The sequence below is a fragment of the Garra rufa genome, chromosome 16 (genome assembly GCF_049309525.1).
Source record: "Garra rufa chromosome 16, GarRuf1.0, whole genome shotgun sequence".
Classification (NCBI taxonomy): domain Eukaryota; kingdom Metazoa; phylum Chordata; class Actinopteri; order Cypriniformes; family Cyprinidae; genus Garra; species Garra rufa.
The window spans coordinates 39449955-39465657 of NC_133376.1; the positions used below are offsets into that span (position 1 = coordinate 39449955).

Genomic DNA, 15703 nt, shown 5'->3' on the forward strand with positions numbered 1-15703 from the left:
TTTGTTATTACTATTGATAAGTTATAATTAATATAATAATAATATTAAATGCTAATAATAATAATTGGTGGTGGTGGTGGTGTTATTATCATTATTAGTTATAAACACAATTAATAATTGTATTAGTATTTTGTAATTTATTAGTATTATTATTAGGTTATAAAATATAATAATATTATTAATATTAATACATAAATACTACTACTACTAATAATAATTGTATTAGTATTTTGTCATTTTCTTATTATTAAGTTATAAGACAAATTGTTACAAACATGACACTGCATGGAAGTTTTTCGGCTAGATATAAAAGCACATCTAGCATTTTGCAGCATTACATACATAATGCTTAATGCTTACTTTAAGGCACATTTATCCAAAAGCAGTGACATAGCATGCATTAAAGCTATACTTTATACTGGATCTTTACAGACAATTTGCTAGATCTTTTCACTTTGAGTTGTGCCATTGCTGAATAATTACAATGCATAGTCATGGTGTAAATGCATTTTCTCCCTAAACTTAAAAAGCAGATCAAATCAAAAAAGGATTCCCACCTCTAAGATATGCAAAATAACACACTAGTCAGGAGATATAAAAACAGGTGGGATAAAAGATCCCAAAATAAAGTGGCTTAAATCTGGGACTTCAGTGGCCAAAAGATAAACAAGAACGAACCGTGGCTGTAAGCATATAGAGATGTGTGAAAACGCAGTCGCCCTCCGAGCCCTCGGCAGCCGTTCTGCACGCTGCATATGACTCATGTCTGCACGGCCGCTCAACAGCAGCCCCGCTCGACCAATCGGATGCGAGGGAACTGGTTGCCATGGCAACATGGCTGCGATACTGCAGCAGATGCAGAGTGCATTTGACCGTGTGCTAGTGCCAAAGTTTGGCTGATATTGAATACTGTTAGGTAGATTTACACATGGATGTGCATGTCTGAACGCTGTGTACCATGCTTTGAATTCTGACAGATTTTAACCTATTTTTCAAATGCACCATAGATGCTTGTTATGCAATTCACTTATCTCTTCAGGAAAACCTAGTTAACAAAAGCACGCAATCAGATATATAAAGATAAGAGGATATGGTCGCTTTAAATTATGTCATGTGGCGTAATTTACTGGGTTAATTGTCTTATATTGCATTTATTAAAAGTTATGGATCAGAGACGTAAAAGGGTTTAAGCATCAAAACAAAAAGTGCAATACTCTTTTAAATTGTTGTTTTTCCCAAAAAAAATATTAAAAAGTTTTCTTAATTTCATTGCATTTTTTTTGTTTTTTGAGCAAAAAATAAATATCATAAATTTTTCCCTAATTTACAGAAGACACACACTAAAATGTCATTCAGTGTAATGATATTGTCAGGCATATTTACAACAAAACTGATTTATAACACTATAAAATTTTAGATGTTATTTATTCATTTTGTAAAACATGGACATCGTCTTTGACCCTTATATATGAAATGCATGCTTAAAATAGGTCAAAAAACCTTTTTAAAGATTGTTTGCACACAAGAACATCAGGATCCATGGCAGCATTACATAAATTAGTTATTAGTAAATTAGTAACTTTTAAATATTTGCCACTAGTCCTAGGTTTTGCCCATTTGTCAGTCAATTTTTTTTATTAATTTAAAACACTATAAAATTTACTATGATCTTTATTCATTTATATATTTTAATTTGCACAAATCAGAATAAGCATGTTGTTTGAATGTTTACATTATAAATTTACATTAAAAAATATTGTTACACTGAATGACAATGTAACATTAATTCAACCAAATTGTATCACTTTATATATGAAATGCATGCTTAAAATAGATCAAATAACCTTTTTAATTATTGTATGTACTCAAGAACATCAGGATCCATGGCAGCATTACATAAATTAGTTGTTATTCTACATTTTTTTTAAATTGCCACTAATCCTAGGTTTTGCCCATTTGTCAGTATTTTTTTTACTCATTTAAAACACAATAAAATTTAATATTTTCTCTTATTTATATATATATTTTAATATGCACTAGTCAGAATAATCACATTGTTTGAATTTTTACATAAAATTGTGTTACACTGAATAAAAATGTAACATTAATTGAACCAAATTTTGACATTTTATTCTCCAAAAACTTGAAACCTTAAAAGCAGACTGTTTACTTGCATTTAATGCGCTTTCTGTGGACAATAAAATTACTTTTGTACATTTTGTAAAACGTGGACATATTAACATCTTTGACCCTTATATATGAAATGCATGCTTAAAATAGATCAAATAACTTTTTTAAAGACCGTATGTACTCAAGAACATCAAAGCATTCAAACAATAAGCACATTGTTTGAATTTTTACATAAATATTGTGTTACACTGAGTAACAATGTAACATTAATTCAACCAAATTTTGACATTTTATTCTCTAAAAACTTTTGAAGCACATTTAATGTGCTTTCTATGGACATAAAATCACGTTTCATCACTTTATATATAAAATGCATGCTTAAAATAGATCAAATAACCTTTTTAAAGACTGTATGTCCTCAAGAACATCAAAACATTCAAACAATAAGCACATTGTTTGAATTTTTACATATTGAAAGTATATAAAATGCATGCTTAAAATAGATCAAATAACCTTTTTAAAGACTGTATGTACTCAAGAACATCAGGATCCATGGCAATATTACATAATATTGCATAGTTATCACCAACGTACGTGTGATGGCATGAGTCATGCGTGTGATCGCATAAACAGGTGTGTAAATTGGGCTCCCTGCTGGTAATCGTCATAGGTGTACGACGTTGCATAATGCTTGCATCTCACAGGGTGCAAGATGTTGACATGTAATGCAATACTAATGATGAATTAGAACCAAATGCGGTTAAAGTGAGTCAGCAAGCCCTATGGTATTCATATTTCCTTCTCTCTCTCACCCCTACAGATCACCGAGCTCCTGGAGGAAGAGAAGTTGGAGGCTTGTGAGGAGCTCCCGCAGGACGGAGAGGACGGTCCCTCCTCCCTGTCGCCTAAACATGCCCATGTCGCCCCCTCCTCCAGGTAAAAGCAGTTTTAGAAACATCTTCATCTGGGATCTGTCTAGTCTGTGAACCCTCTCAGGCATCTCCCTATGCAATTTAATATGAGCATGTGTGTGTATAAATAAATTTAAAGGTACAGTAGAACAAGTTGGCTTTTTGCACTCTTACCTCTAAATGACATGTTTTTCCACTGGCTCTTGATATTTTTTTGTTTTTTTGGTCCCACTTTATATTAAGTGGCTTTAACTACTATGTACCTGCATCAAAAAAATTACACTTTTGATGCTATTGAGGTGGGATATGGGTTTAGTGGTATGGGTTTAAGGATTATTTAAGGCGTTAGGAATGGGTCAACAGTGTAATTATAAATCTAATTGCAGAAAATAATTACAGATGTTATTACATGCAGGTATTTTTAAAAATATGTGACTCTGGACCACAAAACCAGCCATAAGGTTATATTTTACAAAACTGAGATATACACATCATATATAGCTCAATAAATAAGCTTTCTATTGATGTATGGTTTGTTAGGATAGGACAATATTTGGCCGAGATACATCTATTTGAAAATCTGGAATCTGAGGGTGCAAAAAAATCAAAATACTGAGAAAATCACTTTTAAAGTTGTCCAAATTAAGTTTTTAACAATGCATATTACTAATCAAAAATTACATTTTGATAGGTTTACAGTAGGAATTTTACAAAAAATCTTAATGTAACATGATCTTTACTTAATTTCCTAATGATTTTTGACATAAAAGAAATACCCATACAATGTATTTTTGGCTATTGCTACAAATATACCCCAGCGACTTAAGACTGGTTTTGTGGTCCAGGGTCACATATAAGTGCAATGTAAAACATGTACACTACCACTTAAAAGTTTGGGATCAGTAAAATGTTTTAAGAAGTTTCTTATGCTCATCGAGGCTGTGTTCATTTGATCAAAAATACAGGAAAAAAATGTAATGTTGTGAAATATTGTTATGATGTAAAACAATGTTTTTCTATATTAATATGCATTTAAAAAAAATTCAGAATCCTTCCGAAATCATTCTAACATGCTGATTTATTATCAGTGCTGGAAACAGTTGTGCTGCTTAATATTTTTTTGAAACGTGTGATACTTTTTTTCACGATTCTTTACGCAATAAAAGGTTAAAAAGAACTGCATTTATTTAAAATTAAAAATTCGAACAATATACACTACTGTTCAAAAGTTTGGGGTCAGTACATTTTTATTCTTTCTTTTTTTTAAGAAATTAATACTTTTATTCAGCAAGGATGTGTTAAATTAATAAAAAAGTGATAGCATAGATTTACATTTTTAGAAAAGATTTACATTTTGAGTAAATGCTGTTTTCATCAAAGAACCCTCTAATAATAAATCAGCATATTAGAATAATTTCTGAAGGATTATGTGACACTTAAGACTGGAGTAACAGCTTTGCATCACAAAAATAAATTATAATTTAAAGTATATTCAAATAAAAACCATTATTTTATATTGTAATAACATTTTGCAATATTACCTTTTTTTTTTGTATTTTTGATCAAATAAATGCAGCCATGATGAGCATAAGAGACTTCTTTAAAAAAACACTGATTTTGAGCAGTAGTGTATGTACACAGTGCATTGTATCAAATTATTAATTTAAATGTTAGTGCATAGTAGTCACCTAATATAAATTGGGGCAAAAAATTGGGGAAAAAAGTAATATTTTTTTCAGCAAGGATGCATTAAATTAATCAAAAGTGACTGACAATTACAATGTTGCAAAAGATTTCTATTTCAAATACATTCTATTCTTTTGAACATCAAAGAATTCTGCAAAAATGTAATATTAAGCTGTGCAATTGTTTACAACATTTATAGTAATTTAAAATTAAAATGTAATAATATTTCACGGTATTACTTTTTTCTTACGATATTGTTGATCAAATAAATATAGCTATGGTGAGCGTAAGAGGCTTCTTTCAAAAACATTTAAAATTTAACTGAACATTTTTAAAGTCTCTTCTGCTTACCAAGCGTGCATTTATTTGGTCCAAAATACAGAAAAAGCAGTGATGTTGTGGAATATTTTTACAATTTAAAATAACTACTTTCTATTTGAATATATTTTAAAATGTAATTTATTCCTGTGATGCAAAGCTGAATTTTCAGCATCATTACTTTAGACTTCAGAGTCACTTGATCCTTCAGAAATCATTCTAATATGCAGATTTGCTGTTCAAGAAACACTTTATTATTATTATTATTATTTAAAACAGTTATATATTTTGTTCAGGATCCTTTGATGAATAGAGAGATCCAAAGATCAGCATTTATCTGAAATAAAAAGCTTTTGTAACATTATACACTACATTTTTTTGGAAAAAAAATATAGAAATTAAATGTACCTTTATTTGACAAGGATGCTTTAAATTGATCAAAACTGATGATAAAGACATTTCTAAATAAAGATTTCTATTTCAGATAAATGCTGTTCTTCTGAACTTTCTATTCATCAGAGAAACCTGAAAAAATTTTACTCAGCCATTTTCTACATAATAATAATAATAATAATGTTTTTTGAGCAGCAAATCAGAATATTAGAATGATTTCTGCAGGATCTCATGACTGGAGTAATGATGCAGCTAAAGAATTCAGCTTTAAAATCACAGGAATAAATTACATTTTAAAACATATTCAAATAGAAATCAGTTATTTTAAAAAGCAAAAATTTTACTTCGGATAAAAATAAATGCAGGCTTAGTGAGCAGAAGAGACTTCTTTAAAAACATTACAAATCTTACTGTGCAAAACCTTTTTTTTTTTTTTTTTTTTTTTTTGCTTTTGTGGTGTTGGAAAGTCCAATTAATTTTAGTGGAACAGATTGTTCCAGTATTTCTGGTTATTTGCTGTGTATTTATGTCCAATTTAATGCTGTACCCTAAATGGGAGTTGCTTAAATGAATGAACAATAAATGAGTCAAATAAACAATGTTTTTGTGCCAGAAAAACATGCCTCTGGTTAAATTATAAATTGCATGATCAAACCGTTACCATTAAGTAGCTTATTTGTTTGCATGTTGTAATTTAGCTAATTATTTTTCCTTAAGAGCAGCTTGACTGTAGCTTAGATTTTAGCTCTGATCCTCCTCTCCCCGCTGCGTTGAGACCCATAACTGACCTATCAGCCGTCTGAGGCATGATCTCTCTTGGCCTTTGTTCCTCTGAAGTGGATCGGGGACACACTTTCAGAGGATGACTTCAAACTCCAGCGTCGTAAATGTCAGATGGCCTTGCCTTGATGCCACGTTACAAAGCTAGCACTTCAGAGCCATATCAAGTCAGTGAGTCTGGCATCTTTTTTTATGCGTAGCTGTTTTTATAGACATGCTCTAGATTTGAAACATGGTATGTAAGGGTGTGGAGAGTATGATTGATGGCTGTCATTAACCTGTAACTCTTCTTGTGAGACATCGAGCGGTGTGCTGAGAGATGTCTGGTAAGGAAGCACTAGCATGTTTCTGTCTGACACAAGCTAAATTGGATGGATGTTTTGGATCGAGACTAAATGGAGAGTCTGTAAAAAGTTTGTGACTCAAATCAGTGATAATAAAGGTAACGCTGTTTGGACAGTCGCTCCGTGTTTAAGGTGATTTAAATGCTTCAACCTTTAATCCTAATAAACAGACGGCCATGAGAGTTGGCATGTGTCAAAACAACATTGAGAAATCCTTGCTGAAGCAAGACAGATTTATATTCTTGCATTCTTTCCAAAAAAAATAGTTTGGCTCTGCTGCCGTCATTGGTTTTGTTCCATAAACCGCTCCCTTCGAAATGTTCTCAGAAGTGAATTATTTATAGCATTTATAGGCATTGGCTCATTGCATCATGGAAATGGCATACAAGAAACTTTGATTTTGATTTCGACATTACTTTTGTAAAAATGTGACACTGTAATGAGTGTTACAAAATACAGACCACATCAAAATATACATGTGATGCTGTAAAATGCTGTCTTTTGGAACAAAAATATAAAAAGTAGCTTAAATTTAGGAGCACAGTCCATATTTCAGAAGCTAAAAATCTGATCAAAAATTAGCCTTCCCTTGTTTACGAGGTGATATTTCTCCTTAAAGTGATTTACAGGGAAATTTTTGTTTTGCGTTTTTGGTAACTTCTATTTCAAATACGTTCTATTTTTTTAAACATCAAAGAATTTTGAAAAAAAAATGTAGAAAGATTTTCTTGCTAATATTAAGCAGTCCAACTGTTTACAACATTGATGATAGTAAATTACATTTTAAAATAATTTCAAATCGAAAAGTTATTAATCTCTAATAATATTTCACAATATTACGGTTTTTACTTTATTGTTGGATCAAATAAATGTAGCCTTGGTGAGCATAAGAGACTTCTTTCAAAAACATCTCACTGAACATTTTTAAAGACGTCTCTTCTGCTCAGCAAGCCTGCATTTATTTGATCTAAAATACTGCAAAAGCAGTAATATTGTGAAACATTTTTACAATTAAAATTTTAAAATACATTTTAAAATTTTATTTATTCCTGAAATCAAAGCTGAATTTTCAGCATCATTACTTTAGTCTTCAGAGTCACATGATCCTTCAGAAATTATTCTAATATGCAGATTTGCTGTTCAAGAAACATTTTATTGCAAGGAATGTCATCTTTTTTTTAAATATATTTAAGCTGTTTAAAATTTTAATTAAAAAACGACAGAATAAGAACAAGTAGAATGAGAATAGGTTGCATGAAATCAGTATTATCAAAATTAATTTGTAGCCTACTACAGACACAGAAGAACACAAAAGTGGCTTGTAGGTGTATTTTCATGTTTAATGAGGCTCAGAGGTGGCATAAGTGTGATCAAATGCATAAATTCATGTTGAGATTAATGTTTAAAATATAAAATTTTGAATACAGAACTAATAAGTGATTTAAATTACTGAAAAGATACTTTAAAATGAAACTAAATCTGCCAGTAGGTGGCAGTCACTGATTTAATCATTGAATCATTCATTCATTTGATTTGTTCCAACGTCTGACTCATTCAGGAATAAAGCAACCCTGCGTGCCAATGTGCATACTATTCACCCTGGCCTAAATTAAAATAGTATTGAAAATTACAACTATCACGAAGAATTGGGGTTGCAAAGGGGTGGAAAATTTCCAGTAAATTCCGGATGATTCCAAAAAATCCTGAAAGGTTTTCAAAATTTCTGTAATGTTTCCAAAATTTACTGAAAATTTTCCACATTTTTGCAACCCTACATAGAATTCAGGATGGATAGTATACACATTGGGACACAGACAAGTGACTGTCTTTATGAATGGGAAATCGAATCATTGACTCACTAGATTTGTTTAAAATGTCACGTTCATTCATAAACGAAACGCCACTGAATGGACATGCACAGGGGCTCAGTTGTGACTTGTTTCAGACCATTTTTGACGACAAAATAGAGCAAAATCAGGCAATAGTGTTATAGTCAGACAGTGTCACTGAATATTAACTTCTTGTTTATTTCACAGTTGTATTAAATCAATATCTCATTTACAAACTCATTAAAAGCTGTCACTCATTTTAGTTCATCGCGATCTCACAAAGTTCCTTCGATGATTATAATCATCAAAGCTCGCTACACTGCACAATCAATCTCTTATTTAGACTTGCTATACTTTGTTTATGAAAGGATTCGTGAGATATGTCTGTGAGTACATTACTTAACATTAGAAAAAAAATGAAACCTTAGAAGCTTCCCTCAGCGCAAACACAAATATTTGCACATGGTGCTCCTAAGTAGTTTTTTAGAAATATGTGCATTTGTGTTGCATAAACAATTATCCCCACCAAAACAAGTTGAAACAGTATTTTGTGCAAGGCGAAGCACCAAACGTCCTGTCTGTCTACTCATATACGGATCTTAGGTACATTTTGTTAATCCTACCCACTTTGAAGTGTTTAGTCTCTGCGTGAACAGCTTTGGATGGCAGCTGCCGCAGTAAGTCCAAGTCAGACACGAGCAAACACCATGTTCAGTGGGGGAATGGGCGGAGCGAAGTTGATAATTAATACGAGCACATCCAAACGCTCTGGTTCTAATAAGCTGTTCATCAGTGCCAGGTTTTTAAAAGATTCGCCCAAAGCTCTTTTGACAACAAAAGCGTTTGGACATTTTTTACAGCATTGCTTTTTACGACTTTCAGCTATGTTTTCATTACAAATCAGTGAGCCAAGAGTAAAATAGCTGTTTATATTGAAGCTTTAAATTAAAAGGCAGCAGCAAAAGCACGCTTTTCATTGAAAATGGTCTGTTTGCAAAAAAAAAAATTTAAAAGCATATGACACTTTTAAGGCCAAGAAGGCTTTCAAATCATATGACAGAGGCATGCGGTAGCATCAATATTTTTGATGCCGTGACTGTATCTCTAACGGCCTGTCATTCACAGCAGTTACAGATAGCATTTTATAGCTTTTATGAGGCTTTTTTGCTGTTTGAATAGCAAATCATCAATGATTAACTTCAGAGTATGCAATTTAGAGAATGAAAAATAAGCTATAAATACTTTCCGAGTTGTAGTTTTATTTTCTATTTAAATAGTTATCGTGTTTGGTAAAATTGCTTCATTGCCATATAATTTGGCATGTTTCAAGATAATGGTCTCATATACTTGGAGTCAAAACAGGTTAACCAGTAGCCATCTGTGTTTATAGATGATAAAATGAGGAAAAAAGGTCAAAGCGTCTGTTTGGTTGCATCTTGAGAAAGTTTAGCGGGACTTGTTTACGTCGGGGTCCTGCAGTGGTTATACTTGCCCCCATTGTGCCCCAGTGGAATCTGAAAGGGTGTCGCGCATAAAGCTAAATATAAGCGCTGCAATGTATCCTTCAGCAGCTATGGAAAATACTTTTCACACAGCCCTAAAATAAGCGTCAGTAGATGGGTGTTCTTGAGACGTGTTGTTCAAGCTTTGGAACGTGTGAACAGTTTTTTGACAGCATTGGTCTGTAGGTGGAAAGGTCAGTTACTGCTTACACACTTGCACACTGCCTAAGACATAAGCTTTACATTATAGATATAGAGGCCTCCATAGATACTTTCACCCTCACTCAGTGTTCTATACAGATGACTGTAGTTACTGTACTGTTGTCCACAGTGACTGTGCATTCAAGTTGTATGTTTAGTATGTTCATTTCTTGGGAATCAAATCGGTGACCTTGTCCCCCTGGAACGCAATGGAGATTGTTCATTGACTGGCCTTTGTGGGATTCAAACCTACAACCTTTTGGTTTGAAGTTTAAATCATTAATCGCCATGGCATATAGAGGCCTTCATAAATGCTATCACCCTCACTAAACGTTCTATAAAGAAGACTGTACTTTAGTCTGTAGTTTGAAATAAGGGTTGTTCACGCTGAAATTGATGATTTGATAACTTTTTTGAAGGGAGTTTATATTTTTTAGATTAAAATTGGAGTTTTGTGGCTTTAGCCTGTGTTTGTTAAGGCTGGAACACTTGGAGTATAATGATACATGTCTTCATACCGAAAACCTTTGGTTTGGCATGCATATGGGGAAAAAAAAAAAGAGCTAGAATTCATTCAACAGACACTGCTGTCCAAAGTGACTTGCTGTGCATTCAAGTTGTACGTTGAAGTATGTTCATTCCCTGGGATTCGAACTGTGACTTTGGTCCTTGTGTTTCTAGTGCTGTAATCTACCAGTTGAGCAAAAGGAACACAAATTTCAACAACTATCCCTCTGAAGTGCAGTGGAGCTTGCTCATTGCTCGACTGGCCCTTGTGGGATTCAAACCTACAACCTTTTGGTTTTAAACTTAGGTCTTTATTCAAGGCACATAATAGATAGATAGGCCTTCGTAGATGCTTTCACCTTCACTGAACAATCCTTACAGATGACTATACTTTAGTCTGTAGTTTGAAACGAGGGTTGTTCACACGGATATTGAGAACTTGATAAAGTTTTTGAAGAGAGTTGACATTTTCAGATGAAAAATTTGAGTTTTGTGGCTTTAGTCCATGTTTCTTAAAGCTGAAACACTAGAAGTACAACAATACATGCTTTTGTACCGAAAACTTATAGTCTTTTACGTAAACTTATAGTCAATGTTTATCAAGGCTGTAACACTAGAGATGTTAGTGCCCACTCATCGACTGGCCTTTGTGAGATTCAAACCTACACCCTTTTGGTTTCAAGCTTAGATCTTTAATTACTCTGGCAAATAATAGATAGAGAATATTAATAGATGCTTTCACCCTCACTGAACGTTCCTTTCAGAAGAGTGTACTTTAGTCTGTAGTTTGAATCAAGGGTTGTTCACGCTGATATTGATAACTTGTTAATGTTTTAGGAGAGTTGAGTTTTTTAGCTTTAGTCCATGTTTAAGTTTGGTACACTAGGAGTGCATCGGTACATATCTTCACACCAAAAACCTTCAGTTTGGTATGCAAATGGAAAAAGCTAGTATTTATTTAAGAGACACTTTTGTCCAAAGTGACTTACTGTGCATTCAAGTTGCATATGTAGTATGTTCATTCCCTGGGAATCGAACCTGTGACCTTGTGTTCCTAGTGTTGTAATTTATCAGTTGAGTTGAAGGAACACTAATTTCAACAACTATCCCTCTGGAGCCCAGTGGAGATCTTTGACTCATCGACTGGCCTTTGTGGGATTCAAACCTATAACCTTTTAGATTCAAGCTTAGATCTTGAATCACTATGTCACATAATAGATAGAGAAGCATTAATAGATGCTTACGTTCTCACTGAATGTTCCTTACAGAGGACTACTTTAGTCTGTCGTTTGAAACAAGGGTTGTTTAAGTTGATATTAAAAACTTGATAATGTTTTTGAAGAGGGTTGAGGGTTTTCAGATGAAAAATGTGAGTTTTGTGACTTCAGTCCGTGTTTATTAAGGCTGGAACACTAGTGATGTAATAGTACATGCCTTTGTGCCGAAAAAAGCTAGTATTTTATTTAACAGACACTGTTGTTCAAAGTAACTTTAAGAGCACTAAACTCCAGCAACTGTCTCATGGAGTGCAGTGGAGATTGCTCATTGATTGGCCTTTGTGGGATTCAAGCCTACAACCTTTTGGTTTCAAGCTTAGATCTTTAATTACTATGGCACATAATAGATAGAGATGCATTTATTAAAACCAGGAAAACCTTTAGTTTGGCATGCATATAAAAAAGCTAGTATTTATTTAACCAACACTGTTGTCCAAAGTGACTTGCTGTGCATTCAAGTTGTATGTGTAGTATGTTCATTCCCAGGGAATTAAACCTGTGACCTTGGTCCTTGTCTTGCTAGTGCTATAATCTACCAGTTGAGCAAAAGTAACACTAAATTCTAAGAACTATCTCACTGGTGTGCAATGGAGATTGCTCATTTATTGGCCTTTGTCGGATTCAGTCCTACATCCTTTTGGTCAAGCTTAGATCTTCAGTTGCTATGGCGCATAATAGAGAAGCATTAATACATGCTTTTAGTCTCACTGATTGTTTCTTACAGTTGACAATACTTTAGTCTGTAGCTTGAAACAAGGGTTGTTCAGGCTGATATTGATAACTTTATAACCTTTTTGAAGAGAGTTGACAGTTTCTGAGGAAAATCTGAGTTTTGTGGCTTTAGTCCATGTTTATTAAAGCCGGAACACTAGAAGTATAACAATACATGTTTTCACACCAAAACCTTTGGTTTAGCATGCATGTAAAAAAAAATAGTATTAATTTAACAGACACTGTTGCCCAAATTGACTTTTTGTGCATTTAATTTGTACATGTAGTTTCTTCATTCCCTGGGAATTGAACCTGTGACCCATGTGATTCTGTTGCTAGTGTTGTAATTTACCAGTTGAGCAAAAAAAACACTAGGTTCCAGCAACTATCCCTCTGGAGAGCAATGGAGAATTGATCGGCCTTTATGGGATTCAAACCTAAAACCTTTTGGTTTCAAGCTTAGACCTTTAATCACTAACACAAACTACAGTTTGAGGGCTGTGATATATTGTGGCATTGGAGACGTTGGGACCTCCTGGACATATCTGTGTCAACATGTGAGAGTCTCCCTTCTGGATCAAGTCTCCTAATTTTCCCATGGCCTCTTGTACTGAGCCATCAAAACATGAACTCTTGGCCTATGTGGCCAGCCATACACGGAAAGTGCAATAACTCATTTCCACTCCTCTTTTTAAGCGTCACCACAGGCGTCCAGCTACATTTATTGGGTTTCACTCTTCTTTCAACATCCTACCACCTGAGCATGTCGAGCAGCAGGCATAACACACTGAGAAATTTGATATTCGCTGTGACCAAGCTATTAGAGTACTTGCCATGAGGACAATGTCTGCATGACTCCATATCTGTCTTGTTTAATGAGGTTTCTCGTACTCATATTCTCTCATCAAAATTACATTGGAAATGACAACTGGGTCATTGCGTTGGTTCCTCAAGTGGAACCTTCTTATTTGGTTTCCTGCTAATTGATACACTTGCACATCCTTAGAACTCCAGGAAGTGTGACGTGTATTACAACCGGCTGAAACCAGTCTCTGACCAGTCCAAGAATGATAATACTGCTTAAAGAGATAGATCACCCAAAAATTCTGTCGCCTTACTCATTAAAGAAGTTCACTTTTTTTATTACAAATTACAGATAATTTACTCACCCCCTTGTCATCCAAGATGTCCAAGCCTTTCTTCCTTTAGTCGTAAAAAAAGTTCTTTGAGGAAAACATTTAGGATTTCTCCCCATTTAGCGAGTTTGAACTTCCAAATTGCAGTTTCAGTGCAGCTTCAAAGGGCTGTAAATAAAAAAAAAAAAGACAATTTATATACTTTTAACCTCAAATGCTCTTCTTTAACTCTATGTATTCCGGTTCAAGACAGTTAGGGTATGTTGAAAAGTCCCATCTCGTTTTCTCCTCCAACTTCAAAATCATCCTACATCGCTGCAGAAGTACCGACCCATTGTTTACAAAGTGAACATGCAAAGAAGATCAAACGCCCTTTACAAAAAAAGGTAAAACAGCAACAGCAATGTAGGATGATTTTTACGTTGGAGAAGAAAATGAGATGGTAGTTTTTTTTTTTTTTTTTACATACCCTAACTGCGTTGAACTGGAATACACAGAGTTCATGCAGAGCTAGACAAGACGAGCATAAGAAAAGATGAAAATAACCAGTTGTTTTGCTAGATAATACTCTTATTTCATGGCTGAGATTATTTAGAGCCCTTTGAAGCTGTTTTAAGCTACATTTCGGAAGTTCAAACTCATGGGCACCATAGAAGTCCACTATATGGAGAGAAATCCTGAAATGTTTTCCTTTAAAAAAAATAAAAAATAGAAAGACATGAACATCTTGGATGACAAGGGGGTGAGTAAATTATCTGTTATTTATTTATTTATTTTTTATGGAAATGAACTTCTCCTTTAAGTGGTTGTGATCCAAAAATGTTTTTCAGCAAAACCTGAAAATAAAAGTTTTAATTTAGCCTCAAATAATGAAAACAAAAGTTTAACAATCAGCATTCGTACAGTGAGTTTTTCATGCTCTTTTCTATGTGATTACAATGAATAGAAAGCTTTCAAGTCTCCAAAAAGACATAAAAGCCATAAATAGTCTTGAAAAGGAATCCAAATGACTTATGCCACATTTCAAGTCCTCTGAAGCAATGTGATTGTTTTGCCTAAAAAGCTTGTTAGCAAGCAAGAAAGCAGAATCAGTAAGTTTTGAATGACATGGGTAAGTAAATGTTGACATAATTGTCATTTTTGCCTGAACCATTCATTTTAAGATGACGTGTGTGGCGGTATGCACGTATTTGTGTGCAATTCCGTCAGTCATCGATTCCCTTAACTGTAAACGGCAGTGCAGTAAGAGGTGAAGACTGTCTGTTGTTTAGACAGTAACAGGGTTATATAAAAGTCTAACAGGTGTTTGAGTTAGGGGGGAGTGCTCTGTCTATGTGTGTGTGTGTGTGTGTATGAAGAGACGATTGGCCCAGAGCGGTCGCGACGAGGCTGCGTCAGACGGCCGCATATTTAAGTGAGGGTCCAGCGTTTCCACTGCAGCACTTTTTTAGCAGAGTGCTGCGTCCCACACACAGGCAGACAGCACATACAGGACTCCGCAGAATGAGCGCCGGCAGCCTGTGTTTGCTTTTTGACCTGCTCATCCAGACTTTAGCACCACAAAGTGCCCAGTTAGGATAACCATACGCCAAACGTAAACAACCGGCTCATCAGCGAGAACCAAACCGAACAACATGGCTTGTCAAGTCCTTCTCCACAGGTAATGTTTCAGAAGGGAAAATAAGCCGCGGATGTTGCTGGGTTAAACTCTTAGGGTGGATTGATTTGTTTCTGTCGGACTGTCTTGTTTATTGGTTTTCAGCCAAGGCTGCATGTGACGTTCAGATGAGACGGCTCATCGCCTCTCAGATCGCATGACGGAAAGCCCTGCTAACTCGAGTTAAAATGTGATTATCTGCTGAAAACGAGAGATGGAAATTCATGAAACTGATGAATCACTGCATGATACAGCATTTAATTCACAAACAAAGTGTGCCGTGTGTGTTTTGGCCACTCATGCTGATAAGATAAAGCGCCG

At 34.3% G+C, this 15703-nt stretch overlaps 1 protein-coding gene across 3 annotated transcripts in view; it reads left to right on the top strand.

The window, feature by feature from the left end:
* The window catches only part of fam13b (family with sequence similarity 13 member B), an 80583-nt gene that overhangs the window by 36134 nt on the left and 28746 nt on the right, over positions 1 to 15703 (top strand). For all 3 annotated transcript variants that reach the window (XM_073820007.1, XM_073820009.1, XM_073820008.1), the window contains exon 7: positions 2951 to 3066. In XM_073820007.1, coding sequence (XP_073676108.1) covers positions 2951 to 3066 — 116 coding nt within the window. The remainder of the gene's footprint in view (positions 1 to 2950; positions 3067 to 15703) is intronic.